Genomic DNA, 16517 nt, shown 5'->3' on the forward strand with positions numbered 1-16517 from the left:
TCAATATCCTCATTTATCAGGGAATTGCAAATCAAAATAAACCTGAGATTCTACCTCACACCAGTCAGAATGGCTAAGATAAAAAACTCCGGTGACGGCAGATGCTGGCGAGGATGTGGAGAAAGAGGAACACTCCTCCAGTGTTGGTGGGATTGCAGACTGATACAACCACTCTGGAAATCAGTCTGGTGGTTCCTTAGAAAACCGGTATAGTACTATCTGAGCACCCAGCTATACCACTCCTGGGCATATACCCAAAAGATGCTCCAACATATAACATGGACACATGCTCCACTATGTTTATAGCAGCCTTATTTATAATAGCCAGAAGCTGGAACGAACCCAGATGCCCTTCAATAGATTGATGGATACAGAAAATGTGGTACATTTACATAATGGAGTACTACTCAGCTATTAAAAACAATGACTTCATAAAATTCCTAGGCATATGGATGGACCTAGAAAATATCGTCCTGAGTAGGGAACCCAATCTCTCTCTCTCTCTCTCTCTCTCTCACACACACACACACACACACACACACACACACACACACACACACACAGAGCATGGTATGTGTCACTGATAAGTTATATTAGGCAAAAAGCTTGGAATACCCACAATTTAGTTCACAGAGTACATGAGGGTCAAGAAGAAGGAAGACCAAAATATGTATGCTTCAGTCCTACTTAGAAAGGGGAACAAAATAAACATGGGAGGTAGAGTAGAGGGTAGGAGGAAGTTGGGAGGAAGACAGGACAGGGAGGGGAAGAGAAGGTGTATGATCACATATGGGAAGAGACAGGTGTGGGGTGCGGAGGACAGAGGATCAGGAAACTGAACAGAGGTGGGTAACAAAGTGGGGACAGCCACCAGAAAGTCCCAGAGGCCAGGAAAGCAAGAAGCTTCTGGGGATGACACTAGCTGAAATAGCCAACGATAGGGAGAGAGAACCTGTAGAGACCATACTGAGAAGTTACACACAGCCCCCGGTTGAGGGATGGGGCCACCTATCCATCTCCAAAATTTTAACCCAGAATAACTCCTGTCTAAAGGAAATACAGGGACAAAGAGTAGAGCAGAGACAGAAGGAAAGGAATTCTTTCCCATCCCATCTACAGACACCAAACCCAGACATTATTGCTGATGCCAAGAAGTGCTTGCTGAGAGGAGCCTGACTAGCTGTCTCCTGAGATGCTGTGCCACAGCCTGACAGATGCTGATGCTGTTGCTTGCAGCCAACCATGGCACTGATCATAGGGACCCCAATAGAGGTGCTAGGGGAAGGACTGTAGGAGCTGAAGGGGTTTGCAACTCCAAAGGAAGAACAATATTAACCAACCAGACCCCCCCCCCCCATGCCACCTCCCCCGCTCATCTAACCAGTGCTGAGATTGCATATGCTAGCCTGCCTGGTTTGGAGAAATGTCTACCAATTTTTTTTTACCCATTTTAAAATTTGGGGAGACCATTACAGAAAACTATAACCAATCACAATTCACAGTTATGAAGCCAAATCCATTGGGTACAAATATAACAAAATTCTTGCACTTAAGGTTCAGGAAACTGTTGTGGAAGAAGGGGCAGAAAGAATGTAAGAGTCAGAGAAACAGAGCTTGCTGTAAGATCGTATTGCTTAGGAACTCAGAAGCTATAGCCAGCGTCAGAAGCTAAATCCCCTTCCATATGGTCGATCAGGGTTGTCCGAGTAAGGGCCACCACAATATAGACTCCTGATGGATGCCTCTCAGAGGTCAAAGGTAAACCTCTACTTTTGAAGACCCTGAACATTTAGGACATTAGAAAATTTGTGCTGATCTGACCTGAACGTCTTCTTCCGTAGTCTAGCTTTTACACGGTAGCTTAAAGTACTATGCAGACTGCATGGGAGGGAAACAATAGTCTTAACCAGCTCCTACACCCATGAGCCACAATGATCAGCATGGAAGGCCTCTTTAGAGTGCAGTAAATGAGATTCACATGTTGGTGGTAACCAGTAACTGTTTAACTGGACTTAAAGAGGCACACTCAACAGGAGGGAAACCATGCCTGGTATTAGAAACCTTGATAACTTCCCATGGCCAATGAGGTCTTGGATCTTGGATCAATTGTCACTTTTCTAGACCATTTTAAGTCCTTACCACCTTCATATCTTACCTTTACACCCACAAATATGTATATCTAAGCCTCATTGAAGAAGTTTCTCTTTATAGAAATGGAGACAGACCATCAAAGAAAATCACAATTAGATTCAATTCACATGTCAAATGAACGTGGAAAGCCCTGAGCCCATGGATACATAAATATTATAAATCCTACATAATTCAGAGTAGAGCTAGACTGTCACAGAGCCTGTCGTGAAACAGTCACTTTTAAAAATGACTGTATAAACATGACCGGAATGACAACAATGTGAATCGACGTATTAAAGTGAAAGGGGGGTATTTGCATGAAGCCCACCACCCCTAGACAAAGAACTAAAGGTAACTAATGTTTTGGGAGAAGAGAATCTGGGAGGGGCTGGAATGAGAAAAGGGAAGAGGAAAAATATGTTTGTACTTTATTTATAAATATATTTTTTAATAAAAATTTGTTTTTAAAACCCTGTTCAGTTATAAAGCATTGTACCTCTCTCATCCAGACAGGGTCTTATGAAATCCTTACTGGCTTGGAAGTCACTGGGTAGTTGAGGCTAACACTGAACTTCTGGTTCTGCCTCCATCAAAGTGTTGGAATTGCACCATGCTAAATTTCATGGAATTCTGGGGCTGGCTTCATGCATGATAGGCAAGTACAGATTTAGAACTACATCCTCAGTTTGTTTTGAGGCAAAGATCCTTCTGTATTGACCAGGCTGGTCTTGGACTCAGGATCCTCTTGGCTAGGGCCCCATTACTGGAATTACAGTTGTGAGCTACAATATGAAACATTCTACATATACGGAGAATAGTGTACCTTATGAGATATACAATCTGAAACCATCCTGTCAAATTACATGTATTATTTTTCCATTCTAATAAAGCATGTATTTTATTTATCTGTTTATTTAGCTGGAAGTCTCTTTTCCTTCCCTTTCATTGTTACACATTTCCAATGTAATCAGCATGCATGATATCCAAACCCCTCAGTGCAATCTCCAGTTTTCATGTACACCTGTGTGGGACATGCTTTACCCTAAACCTGTCCTCAAGAGGCTCCAGCCTCTCAGTTCAGAGCAAGTTCTGCAATTCAAATGCCCCTTCTGTAAGTATCCCTGTGTCAGTGCTGGGGTGTCACTCTTCATCTGCCTGCCTTGTTAGAATAGAGCTAGGAGGACAGTGCTGTCTTTTCCCTGACAATTTGAGAGACAGTTATCCTCAGCTTATTCAGCAGGCCCTCACCACCAAATTCTTAAATTCAAGCCATCCTGTTCTAACCATCTGCTTCCCCCACACTACATTTCTGCTTATTATTGTTTCTGTCCATGTCTAAATAATAAATCAGCATTTCACATTCTCCTAACACACTCAGCTTGTCAGCATTTCTGTATGTTCCATTGGCTGGGAAACCAGGCTCTGTCTACCTCATGTGCTTACTTGCCCTTCTCCTGCACTAGGGTTCAGTGCCATTACATTACATTGTTTGAAAATAGCTCAGTAGGTTGTGTGGACAATGGTCTCCACCATGATTCTAAGTCCTTTCCAGTATCCTCCATAGCTGTTCTCATAGCCTTCTGGCTTTTCTTAGCTCCTTCTCGAGTATCCCTGTTCACTCTTAGCAGATGCTCATTCTTCCTCTACAGTTTAGTAAAGCAAATGCATCCATGGTGAGGCTGCACTGTGAACTCTATAAGGTACCTCATTTCAGCAATCCCTCTTCCTGTTTTCAATCCATCATTTCCCCTACGCCTCATTACGTGCCTCTAAGATGCTCTTTCTCTTTAGACCTTGTTCCTCACAAATGTCTTTTTCTGCTTCTCATCTACCTGCCCAGAGATTCCTTCAGTGATACACAGGTGTGGTGGTTTGAATACGCTTGGCCCATAGGGAATGGTAATGTTGGAAAGTGTGGCCCTGTTGGAGGAAGTGTGTCACTGTCGGGGTGGGCTTTGAGACCCTCCTCCTAGATGCTTGCAAGACAGTCTTCTCCCGTTTGCCTTTGGAATAAGATGAAGAACTCTCAGGAGGCTGCACCATGTCTGCCTGGAAGCTGTCATTTTCCCTCCTTGGTGATAATGGACTGAACTTCTGAATCTGTAAGCCAGCTCCAATTAAATGCTGTCCTTCATAAGACTTGCCTTGGTCATGATGTCTGTTCATAGCAATGAAATCCTAATTAAGACAGCAGACAACACTTTCCTGCAGAAGGACTGATTTTTCATGGACTCTGTCTTCTCTCCACCCTGCTCTCTAAGTTACCAGCATCCCAGTCAGTACAGCACAGCACCTGCTAACTCTGTCCTTCTCCAAAGTTTCTCATTACAATGACATGTTGTTGTGAAGCTGATATTCAACCACCTGGTCCTGGGGCTCTTACAGGGCTCTCACAGCTTAGTAGAACCAAAACCCTAACCTGGAGACCGAGGGTTCAAGGTTATTCCTAGGTCTCACATGTTATTCCTTCTGTCCTATTTCCTAGTACTCCTCATAGGACAGAGACCATCTTTTTCCTTATGAGTGAGGCACAGGAACTCCCCTTTAACCTAGTTCACCACCCCTACACTATACTAAATTCTTAAACTCAAGTAAATCCTGTTGTGACCGCTTGCCTTTCGTTTCCAATTAGACATAATTTCCAAAAGATTTTCTCTGTTCCCAAGAATAAAATGCCTTACCAGCAGTTCTTATTCTTCAGTTCTTATCACCAGGTCAGAACCGTTCATCTGTGGCTCCACAAAGCACCTTCTGGTATATAGTGAAGGGCTTGGCAATAAAAAGAATCAAAACCCAAATTGTGCATTCATTGCTTCTATAAATAAGGTAATGAAGGTTTCCTGGGACCCTTAGGCTTGCATTATTATTATTTTTCTCTGTATCCCTAATGTTATTGGTATTGCTAGTCATGCATTTCCCTGCAAAAATACTGTCTAAAAATGCTAACGAAAAGCAAGTATCTCACAGAGGATTCCAGTTATCTTAGTGTTCCTTACAAGATCGTGTACTCATTCTATTTCCTCCTCCTTCTTGTCTTGTCGCACTCTACCCCAGCCTCTCCAAGCTGGGCAGCAGTAGGAAGCCTTTATTATCCATCCCTGGAGGACTTTATTGACCATCCCTGAGGACTGGGACTCTGACCTTTGGCTATTTAGAGGTTTGGATATACTTCTCTTTCTGTAGTCAGAGCCAAGCTAGGCCCTGGAAGACAACAATGAAGGCTTCTGTAAGGAAGGTGTTGGCTTTCTTTCCCCTGAAGGTGTCAAAGGGAAACTGCTTTTAGTCAAAGAAGAGCTATTGTGAAGGAGTATGGTGACATATTAGTAGCCATTTCCAACTCTCAGGGTTAGCCTGCCATTGCCAGGACTACTATGTGTCAAGTAGCATAAAAAGCAATGCAGGGCGGAGAGCTGAGGGAACCCAATGAGGAAGAAAGTAACTGAGATATGCCTAATGCCAGCCTTTCAGATGGCTTCGTAAATAGTGCGACTGATAAATTTATTTTCTTCTTGAAGCTGCTCTTAACATATCGCAAAGAAAAGAATATATAAATGAACATTTAAACTGATAAAATAGAATGGTTAACTATTTTTAGTAGACTGAGGGTTACAAAGAAGGTTTATGATAGTAGTTAACAAACGGTATTAAAATAACAAGCTGAATATATTAAAATGTAGTTAATATTTTAATAGATATATAATTTTCAAGCAACATAAGCACAATATCTTATTATCAAATGCCATCTATAAAACCCTACAAAATCTGTAACTGTCAGGGATTCATTTTTCTAAATGATATAAATCTGGCATCACATTTATTTGCTTTTAAATAATAGAAAATAAACTTTTTAAATAATAAATAGGTTTCTAATAAACTTATTTTGAGGCTTTGTGGGTAATTTATAGCTTTCTTCATACTTATTTAGTTTCCAACTGTGATATATGGTACCCAGGGCTTTGCTAGGTAGTTCTACCACTGAGCTACATCCTAGCTTACAAAATTACTTCCCTATAAAGAGAATACGATCAATCAGTTATTTTAAAGCTCATGTTTTAGAGAAAAGTTAAGAGAAGAGTTAGTTCAGGGAGCTCCCGAGGAGCCACAGAAGGGGGTATACCTGCTTCCAGGAGCTTTCTATCATCTTCATCTTCATGGTGAATCTGCAGCTCTGAAGGATGTGATGAGCATCTTCCTTTGGCTCGGACCCTTCCCTGGCAAAGGAATCTTCATCCTCATCCACACTCATACTGTGATCTCCTGGAGAAACAGTCAGTCTCTCCTCTATTTTACTGAGAAAAAAGCAGCTACACAAAACAAGAAGAAATAAACTGCAATGTCAGAGTCATGGAAGCTACCTGATGTCCAAGAAGACACTGTAGCAACACACCATGGAACTGGACAGGTATTAAAGTTTCACTTGTCTTACAGTATAAATATACACGGAAGGGATTAGATTTCTCCCCAACTAATAAATACACTCTTGGAAGATTACTAGTATAGTTTAACAGACTTTTCTAGATTTTAATCAGTGTGTCCAGTTCCCTAAAATAAAGCATTTAAATTTTACTGTTTCTCTCTAAATGGGTAGTACACGTTGTCTGAGTTAAAAAGCCATTTATGAAATTGCATCGCCAATATAAGGTCCTATTTCAAGAGATAAAAATGTAAAATAATGAAAAGGTTATAAAAAATCACTGATGAGTCTGGACATGGTAGTACATATCTGTAATCTCAAATGAGGAAAGGTAGGCAGGAGAATCAGCTCAAGTCTGAGGAGAGCTGGTATGCACAGTGAGTCCTCAGTCACTGTGTCACACAGTGAGATTCTGCAAATAGGTATGCCTCAAGTTTGATTTTCCTGCACATGCAGCTTATATTTTTTTTAATTGTTCTCCATCCTTGAGGATTTTTTTAGATACTCAAAATAATTATTTTTCAATATATAGCCTTGGCTGGTCTTGAACTCGATATGTAGACTATTTGATTGGAACCAAATTTACAAAGCTCTTATTCTACTTCCTGAGTGTTGGGATTATAGCTATGAGCTACTGTGTAAATAAATTTTAATTTATATATAATTTTATACAGATACATAAAAAACTTAAGATTATATATAAGTTTACATATATATACACTATAGTTAAAATTTACGTCTATGATTTTTTAAGTGACATATTTTACATTACTATCAGTAGTAGTAGCAAAGAGGTGTAACAAAGTTTTTCCCTAATCAACAATCAGATAATCTCCGGTGTTCATCTAGGTTCTAATTTTTTTCTTTTTTTTCTTCATTCTTCTCCTTCTTCCTGTCATTTTTGAGGGAGCTGAGGGTCTTGTTATATTGTTCAAACTGGTCTCAAAGTTTTAGACTCAAGTAATCTTGCATTTCAGCTGCGTAAATAACTACGAGTACATGTATGTGCCAGGACAACAGCTGTCTCTAAGTTCTTAGAGATATTTTAATCAGATAAACTAGTGTGCCTCTTACCTGCTTGCCTTTTCCTTTCTTTTCTGGAAACTAAGACATTAGTGTTTCCCACCATGGATCTGATTCTATTCTTGTCACACTACTCAGCACTTCTGCTCAGCACTCCTGGCCCCAAACCACTTCATCCCACCCCTCTTCCCCAAAAGCTACTACTATTTTTAATCTTTCACTGCTTTAAATCACATTTAAAACAATTATAAACAACAAGTGTTACAAAATTGGCACTTGATCACAGATCAGATAGGGAGGAGTGGGCTCACATGAGATGGAGAAGAAATTAGTCCAATTTCACATATTAGAGGGACAGACATGTAGGAGTTTTACTATCCCGGGGAGCACAGGGCTTGAAAGAGAACTGCCTTTCCCAGTAAGTTTTGACTTTGGGATGCCATGGGGCATTGGGGGGATCCTAGGCCTGTGATGTTATCTAGAGGACCCCAGAAAGGGACTCAGGCACATGAGAATTGAAAGTGCTCCTTATGGGGTGTGGCCACAGAAGGATCTTTAAGAGCTGTGCACAGAACTCCAAACACAAGCATACAGGTAAAGGGTGCAATCAGAACCATGTATGGAAGGCTGGACCATGAACAAGGCATGGTCTCTAATCCCAGTGCCAATCAATCATACAAAAGCCAGAGTATACACAAGAGACTATTCAGAAATCCAAGATACAATCCAAAATTGATAAAACCAACCAACCAACCAACCAACCAACCAACCAACCAACCAACCAACGAACCAACCAACCAACCAACCAACCAACCAACCAACCAACCAACCAACCAACCAACAAAAAGAATGAGGAAAGTAAAAGGATTGTCAGTGGAACAGAATCAACGGACATGAGTCAGAAAAATCATTTCAAACATGATCCAAGACATCAAGAAAACACATATAATTGGGCTGGAGAGAAAACTCTGTAGTTGAGAGCACACACTGCTTTCCATGGAAACTTAGCTCAGTTGTCTGCATCCAGGTCAGCTTACAACTGCCTTAGATTCTGAGGTCTTTGGGATCTGCAGGTCTCCACTCTCACATTTACACACACAGACACACAGACACACACACATACACATGTAAAAAGGGAAAAAAAAGTCTTTGGAAAAAAAAGTAAGTCACACATAGTAGCACACACCTTTAACTCCAGCACTCGGGAGACAGAGGCCTCAGAGGTCTGCAGTTACTTTTCATTAATAAAAGAAGCATTTCATCAGGAAATAATAACAACTATCAATGTGATGGCTAATATCTATTTGACAGGATCTAGAACTGCATAGGAAACAAGCCTTGGGCAGGCCTGCAAGAGATTATCTAAACTAGATTACCCTCTAGATATGCCTGTGAGGGATTATTTAGACTAGGTTACCCCCTGGGAATGCCTGTGAGGGATTATCTACATTAGGTTACCCCTTGGGCATGCCTATGAGGAACTATCTAGATTTCCTTGGACAGGGGTCCTAAATAAAAAGAAAAACCAGTTTATCATCAGCATTCATCATTCTCTACCTTCTCCTATGAATAAAGTAATAACTAGTGCTTTAAGTTCTCATTGCCATGACTTCCACACAAATGTGGACTATACCCTTGAACTGTGAAGAGAAATAAACTCATTCTCCTTAAATTGTTTTATCAGGTTATTTCATAATAATAACAGGAAAATTTAAAGCCAAAGAGAAAAGTAGACAATTCCATAATCAATAGAGTCTGACAATCCCTACTTCAGCAGCTTAAGGAGTGAGACAAAAAGTAATGAGTTATCTATGATAGTTTGATACTATGAAAAAAGGCAAGAGATGAGGATCAAGTCAAAGCAATGTCTTGCTAGAAGACTGAATAAAAATGTGGCATTTGTCACCTCCCTGAACTTGAGGTATTCTATTTTCACTTTCAGAATGTCTGGCCTAAAAAAGTTTGAAGTTGGAGGTAAATAGCAGCAGACATTCTATGCATATTTCCAAAGTATACTAAAAAATATAAAGGATATAAAAAAAGTAGAGAGGGGTTGTCTGTACCTCACCATAAGATTTAAATTGATAACCATGGAACAAGGGTCAAAACAAGAAATCATTTTCCAACTGCCCAGATGAGTTGAGCAGACAAGACCGTGAGAGAGGTGAGTGGTGCACACCTCAGACTGTCTCCTGTGATAGTTTCTTACTGGTTTCATGGAAGAAAAAAGGTGTAAGTAGCACAAGAGCCTGAGGACTTTCATATTCAAGTCTCATCATGAGGAAACAAGACAACCCTAAATGGAGGAACAATTCACACTGCCAGTATCATATGATACAGAATAGGGCATAGGACTGCTGCAGAATTAAGAAGACTAAACTAATAAAACCAAATGTAGGAACTAGATCTGATCCTACAGAAAGATCTACAGTAGGAAGCACTACAGTGCTTCAAAGGACACTGATGGGACAGCTGAAAACTGCAACTGGAGAGCAGGTTGAAGACAAGAACAGGAAAATTTATCAATGTGTTTGTGTAAAAGAAAGGAAAAGATGTATGAAAAATAAGAGCACATGAGCCATGCTACTCCAGTGGAGATCATTCAGGAAGTATATGCATGGGAGAAAGAGAAAGAATAAGGCTTATGTGCGTATGTAATAAAATGTCAAAAATATTCAAACAAAATGGGGAACCTGGTAAAAAGGTACACACGAGAGTTCTACATTTCTTGCAGTTTCCCCACAAATAAGGACATTTTCCAAAATAAAAAAAGGAAAAAATTGGTAATTGATGAAAATAGAGCATGATACTGATGTTGGAGTCCCTGAGTACTGCTTGCTATGGATAGTTCACAAATAATTGACAACTTCTGATTTCATGGCCCTTTTCCTGAGTATAGGATGAGTACCACCCTCTAGACAAAACAGGATGAAATCTGGACAGGGCCTTCCCCTCATCAGAGGAGATGGAGACGGGCTATGTGAGAGGACACTGTGAGGAAAGGGGGGCTGCATCAGGATAAAGTGAACAAATAAATGAAAAAAGGAACATGAATGTAGAACTGGGAACTAAACACAACTATATTTGGGAACTAGGAAGCAAAGGCCAACTGTTAAAAACATAGGTTTTAAAAGCAGAACAATAAAGAATCTCTACACAGCAGTCTTCCTTCTTATCTACTGTAAAAGAGGAGATTCAGGGCTGTCCCCATCCCAGCAAGTGCTTACAACCACAGCTAGTGGACAGAGAAGACCCCTTAGAAGGAATATAGGATGAAGGAAGGAATTCAGCCATGAGGATTTGTTAGAACAGGTATAGGTGATCAGTATGAGAGAGGTAGGCTAGGCATATTTTCATAAGCCTTGGTCTTGAAGAATCTCCATGCTGGCAGTTCTGGAAAAGAATCCTTGTTTGGCTCAATAAGACCAGATACTACCGATTTGTGATGATGTCATCCCAGATGTGCATTGGGTCTGTCACAGTATCTGGGTATCTGCTGGTCCAGGTTTTCAGAAGCCTCCTTAGGGGACCCAGAGATGATAAATCACCTAAAAATAATATTAGAGACTGATCATATCTATGGCTGAATGACAAGAATTTACAGAATAGAGCCAGCATTAGTAAGTAGAATCCTAACTCAAATTTCTCATTTTTTAAGAAATAAAAATTAAACAAGTAAAAAAAAACCTAGTAAATTAAAATCAAACAAACAAACAAAACAAAAACCCCAGACATCTTTTGTCTTTCATTCACAAAAGGAATACATGTCAGTATACAAAATATAATAAAAACACCATCACTTCAAGATATATAAAAAAGAGATAGGAAAATAAATATAACAAATCTTTTTACATTCACCATAGGTTCACAGTCTCAGTCTTTCATCTGCAACTTAAAGCCTTAAAAAGCACTGGAAACTAAATGCTTTCACAGAGTTATGATGCATTTTCTTGAGGGCTAAATGTGATCTGAACTGAAACAGGTGACTCAACCTTTATTATCAGTGTGGATACTGACAACTTACACTGGGCATTCAACACTGTATCTAATTCTCAAATCCCATCAGCCCTCGGATTATGCAGGGCACATTTCTAATATATAAACAAAGAATAATCCTCGTGATTCTGAAATCTCACACTGCTAACGTTCTTGGCTAGCTCTCTCTATGGCTAGGAAGTAGTAGTCTGGAATACCAACTCAGCTCAGCTCTGATGGTGCTGGGTCTGAATCTTTAATTAAATCTGCACCACCTTATACAACTTAGGTCATTAACTCTAGGGCACTGCAAACTTGAAGAAAAACTCTACATCTCGTAAAGTTGTTACACCATTTTAAAACAGGTTACAAAACTAAGCAAAGAGTTCTTAAGATGAGACACAAAAGGCTGAGGAGCAAAGAAACGTTCAACATCCTTACACATCAGAGAACTGCAAATTAAAATTACTTTAAGATTTCATCTTAGTCCTGTTGGAATGGCCGAGATCAATAAGACAATGACAGTTCATGCTGGTTAGGATTTGGAGTAAGAGAAACACTAATCCACTGATGGTGGGAATGGAAAATTGTACTTATTACAGAAATGAGTGGCAGTTCATCAGGAAGCTGGGAATAGATCTACCCCAAGATTCATATTCCCAAAGGACTCTACTTAATTTCATTAGGAGTCATTTTATTGTTGTGTTCTTTTATCAGAATTGTAATATTTAGTTCTTCCCTAGGCCAATGGCCTAGACTCAAGTACATGGACATCAAGCAATGTCAGACATGGCTTCCATCTCAGGAAGTGAGCTGGTTACTCCCATGATGTTTGTGCCACCACTGAACCATTATCTCTCAGAGATATGTCTCTGTTGTAGGTTTGTAGTTACCTTTCTTTTCTGCAGAGTATTTTCCAATACTGTGAACACTAGTAGTAGGGATGAAGGAAAGCTCTAGGTACCAGCTTAACTTCTCCCCCATTTAATGAGCGATGTAAGTTCAGTCTTCATCAGTTTATAGAAAGCAACCAATGGCCTTGGCAATAACCTGAGATGTTTGGGGATTTCCATGGGGCCCCTTTGGTCAATGACTCAATTGGATGTAACCCATTCCTAGCACTGGAGGTTTCCCTTGGTGCCAAAAGATGTATAGTTGGGGCACTGTCTCCCCTATTATGTGATAACTCCATTTAGATTTCTTCCATATAGTTTTAAGAGCCTTTTACATATTAGGTTTCCATATGACCCCTCAATTAGCACTTAGTTTGCTTCTTACTCCCCTCTGACCTTCCCCTCCCTGACTAACTTCCCATACTATCCATAACTATATATTCAATTTCCCCTACCTAGGGCAATCCCTCCTTTGTGATTATACAATTATAGCCTGCTTATCAAAGACTTAACAGCTAATATCCAGACATAAGCTATATGTAATTAACTGCCTGCAAAGGAAAAATTAGTTATTGCCAATGGAATCTCACAAGGGGTGTGTGTGTGTGTGTGTGTGTGTGTGTGTGTGTGTGTGTATCAATCAACCACACTACAGGGTAAGTACTACGTCCACCAGTAGAAGGCCAAAACAGAATTAACTGGATGCTATTTTTGTAGGCTTTTTTTCTCATACTGCTTTGTTTGGGTATTTTATGTCTTATGGTTTCTATGTATTTTTAGTGGGTGTGTAATTTTTTCTTTTAAAATTCTGTTTTATTTTTTGTTGTTGCTTACTTCTTTAATAAATAGAGAAAAAGAAAGGGTGTACTGTGGGGGAAGAAAGGGTGGGGAGGGGAAAGAATCTGGGGGGAGTTGGAGTGGAAACTGTGATCAGTAAATTTTGTATGAAAATTAAAAAAAAAAAGATATCAAAAAAGAAAAGACTAACAACTTGCTAGTTGTAGAAATAGCTGAAAAATTTAAAAAGGAAACAATGACCAAGCCATGAAAAACATTTGATAAATAATTTTTAATTATTTAAAAGAAATTTGAAATAGATTTAGAATGAAGACATTTCACTTTTAGAAAAATGTTCTCTCTTAGATTATTGGATGGTTATTCAAAGGAAAAAAACCTACATGATCTACTAATGTCTAATCTTTCCAGCTACTCCAAACTATCCCTTCAGATTCACCACTCCATCCCATTGACAGTAAGGCCTCTATTGTGGTAGTAATCTTCTGGGGAGGACTCTACAAGTCCTTATCTTACACAGTACACTTGGGCTCCTCCTTAGGAGCCTACAGGCCCATTCCTGGAGTCACTCTCTGAGCATTTCAAGCTGTCAAAATTTTGTTTGGCTTATTTGCAGTACCCAGAACAGTGGTGCTAGACTGTCTTAAACACTTAACCTAGTGATGTCAAACAGTGCACTTTAAGAACACACCCAAAGCAGTTTTCTACACACTAAGTTTGGTTTCACTAAGCAAAAATTCAGGCGCTAAAAAATCCCTCTACAATTAGAAAGGAAAAAAAAATAAGTTAAAGACTTACCATGTTTACGTATAAAATTGAGGAACTCCTCAATTTCTGCTAAAGTCTGTACAGACTGTAATTTGGCGAGTCTACTTCTATACAAGAGGACATCAATACTAGAATAATTCTAGGAAAAGGAAGTCAGGCTTGTTATAAAGGGAATTTGCAAATTAAAACTTTGAATACAGTTTTAAAAAGCATGATATAGCAACTATCCTAAAAATGTAAGAATCATTCAGTGTATTTCAGAGTACTTAACAATTATGCCTTGGAAACAATTATTAAATGAATTAAAACTTAAAATCTAGGATTTCAATTTACATTTTGGTCTAACTATATCAGTAAGATTAGTGTAATATAAAGATACTTAAAATTATTATAAAGACAGTATATATCATATAGATCTATTTGCCTTACTTGCATGAAAATCTGAATGGCATTTTTAATGTAGTATGTGGCTCTGTCAATATCATCCTGTAAGATGTAAAGAAGACTCAGCTCTTGACTATACTGAAGTTCTAGGACCATCTGCTGCAGCTCTTTGTGCATGGCTTCATCCACAAATGTTAGCAGAGACTGGTTGTCTTCTCCTTGAAGCAAGAGCTTCAGTTTGCTGCGGATCACATAAGGAAGATACGTCTCCTGCAGAACAGCAACAGTCAACTCTTGACTTAGAAAGCCAATCTAAGTGAATGCAATTATTTTCTATCTGAATATTCTTTGGAATAATGTTAAAGCTCATATATTTTGTCAGGCTAGAGGGAGGTTTGGTGCAATAAACTTTTATTGAACCAGGATCAGAGAGTCATGCAGAAGGAAAAATTTTCATATAAGCAAATATGCATAAATTCACATAAATTCATATATAAAAACACACATACATATTCATATACCGCCATGCAAACCAGTTGGGCCCAGCTACATACTTATCTCATAATTACATACTTACACACACACACACATCCATACTTATATTTGTTTGAAGTAAAAGAACAAGTGTCAGTGAAGAAAGGACTCATTCTGGATGAAAAATGAGCTCTAATCTTTATAGCAATAAGAAAGAAAAAGCTCCTACCCTTTTATTGCTAAATGAATTAAACTCAAGTCTGTAAGAAGAAAGCTTTATCCTCTTTTAAGGATAAAGCCTGCCTTGCTGTTAAGAAAAGACCTGTTCCATCCCATGGTAAGGGGAAGCCTACCTGTTCTTTCTCTCTCTCTGCAGTTTCTTCTCTGTCTCCTTTTCTCTCTGCATTCTGCATATTACTCTCTTATTTTCTAAGTTCCCTTTTAATTTCTGTGATGGTTTGCACATGCTTGGCTCAGGATGGCACTATTAGAAGGTGTGGCCTTGTTGGAGGAAGTGTGTCACTGTGGGGTGGGCATGGAGACCCTCCTCCTAGCTGCCTAGGGAATTCAGTCTGTTCCTGGCTTCCTTTGGGTGAAGATGCAGAACTCAGTCCCTCCTGCACCATGCCTGCCTGGATGCTGCCATGCTCCTGCCTTGATGATAATGGACTGCACCACTGAACCTGTAAGCGAGCCCCAATTAAATGTTGTCCTTTATAAAACTTGCATTGGACATGATCTCTGTTCACAGCAATAAGGCCCTAACTAAGACAATTTCTAAGTTAGGCTATTCTGTTGTCCTCCTTCTAATCTTGCTCTCTCCTGCTCTGATATGATAATCCTCTGTAATGTATTCTTTCTTAGTTTCTTTGTACATTTTCTAGGGGAATAGATCACAAGCAACTTCTTTTAAAAAGAAAAGTTCACTAAAAGTTCAAACATAAATCCAAATCATAAATTGAATTAAAAAGTTTACAACAGAGAAGTTTATATATGCATCCACACGCATACATGCCATCCATAATACATTCATTATCTGTCACTAGCTCTACAGGTTCACTGAAAGTTTAAAAGCATAATCTTTGTGACTAAGTTTTCATTGAAGTTTTGTATAGATAAACCTAGTCATTTTTTTATTTTCTGTCTTTGCACCTACAATAAATTATTAGTTTCCCTTTTATGACCTTTGATTGTTTTTTTTTTAAATAAATCTTTTTTTTTCTTTTCTTTTTTTCGGAGCTGGGGACTGAACCCAGGGCCTTGTGCTTGCTAGGTAAGCGCTCTACCACTGAGCTAAATCCCCAACCCGATTGTTTTACAATCTCTTGTAATGTGTTCTAAGTTGTAAATGCCTGCTTTCTATCTCAGAAGCAATTAACTGATGACACTTGAAGAATTGCAGAGTTCTCATTGCAGCATTATTATCAGAGAAGACTTGATAACAGTCCTATTAAAATGGGCTTAATAATTACTAGTATAGTTTAAGGAATTCCTATATAATCATCATTAAGAATTAAGGAATTATCTTTTTGTCTGTACAAAATCAATATAGGACAGAACACCTTCATTGTTCTGCAGAAATCTGCTCACAACGGTAGTCTAATACCTAGTGATTGTTATATATATTTAATAGTAACAGGAAAAGCGTATTAATAGCAGGA

General features: G+C 39.0%; 1 protein-coding gene across 4 annotated transcripts in view; it reads right to left on the reverse strand.

The window, feature by feature from the left end:
• Window positions 1-16517, reverse strand: part of Prkdc (protein kinase, DNA-activated, catalytic subunit) — a 217548-nt gene that overhangs the window by 41979 nt on the left and 159052 nt on the right. For all 4 annotated transcript variants that reach the window (NM_001108327.2, XM_039088537.2, XM_008768933.4 and 1 more), the window contains 4 exons: window positions 14428-14652; window positions 14029-14137; window positions 11004-11115; window positions 6248-6434 (listed from right to left, as the gene is read on the reverse strand). In NM_001108327.2, the coding sequence (NP_001101797.2) occupies window positions 6248-6434; window positions 11004-11115; window positions 14029-14137; window positions 14428-14652 (633 nt within the window). The remainder of the gene's footprint in view (window positions 1-6247; window positions 6435-11003; window positions 11116-14028; window positions 14138-14427; window positions 14653-16517) is intronic.

Source organism: Rattus norvegicus, chromosome 11 (genome assembly GCF_036323735.1).
Source record: "Rattus norvegicus strain BN/NHsdMcwi chromosome 11, GRCr8, whole genome shotgun sequence".
NCBI classification, from domain to species: domain Eukaryota; kingdom Metazoa; phylum Chordata; class Mammalia; order Rodentia; family Muridae; genus Rattus; species Rattus norvegicus.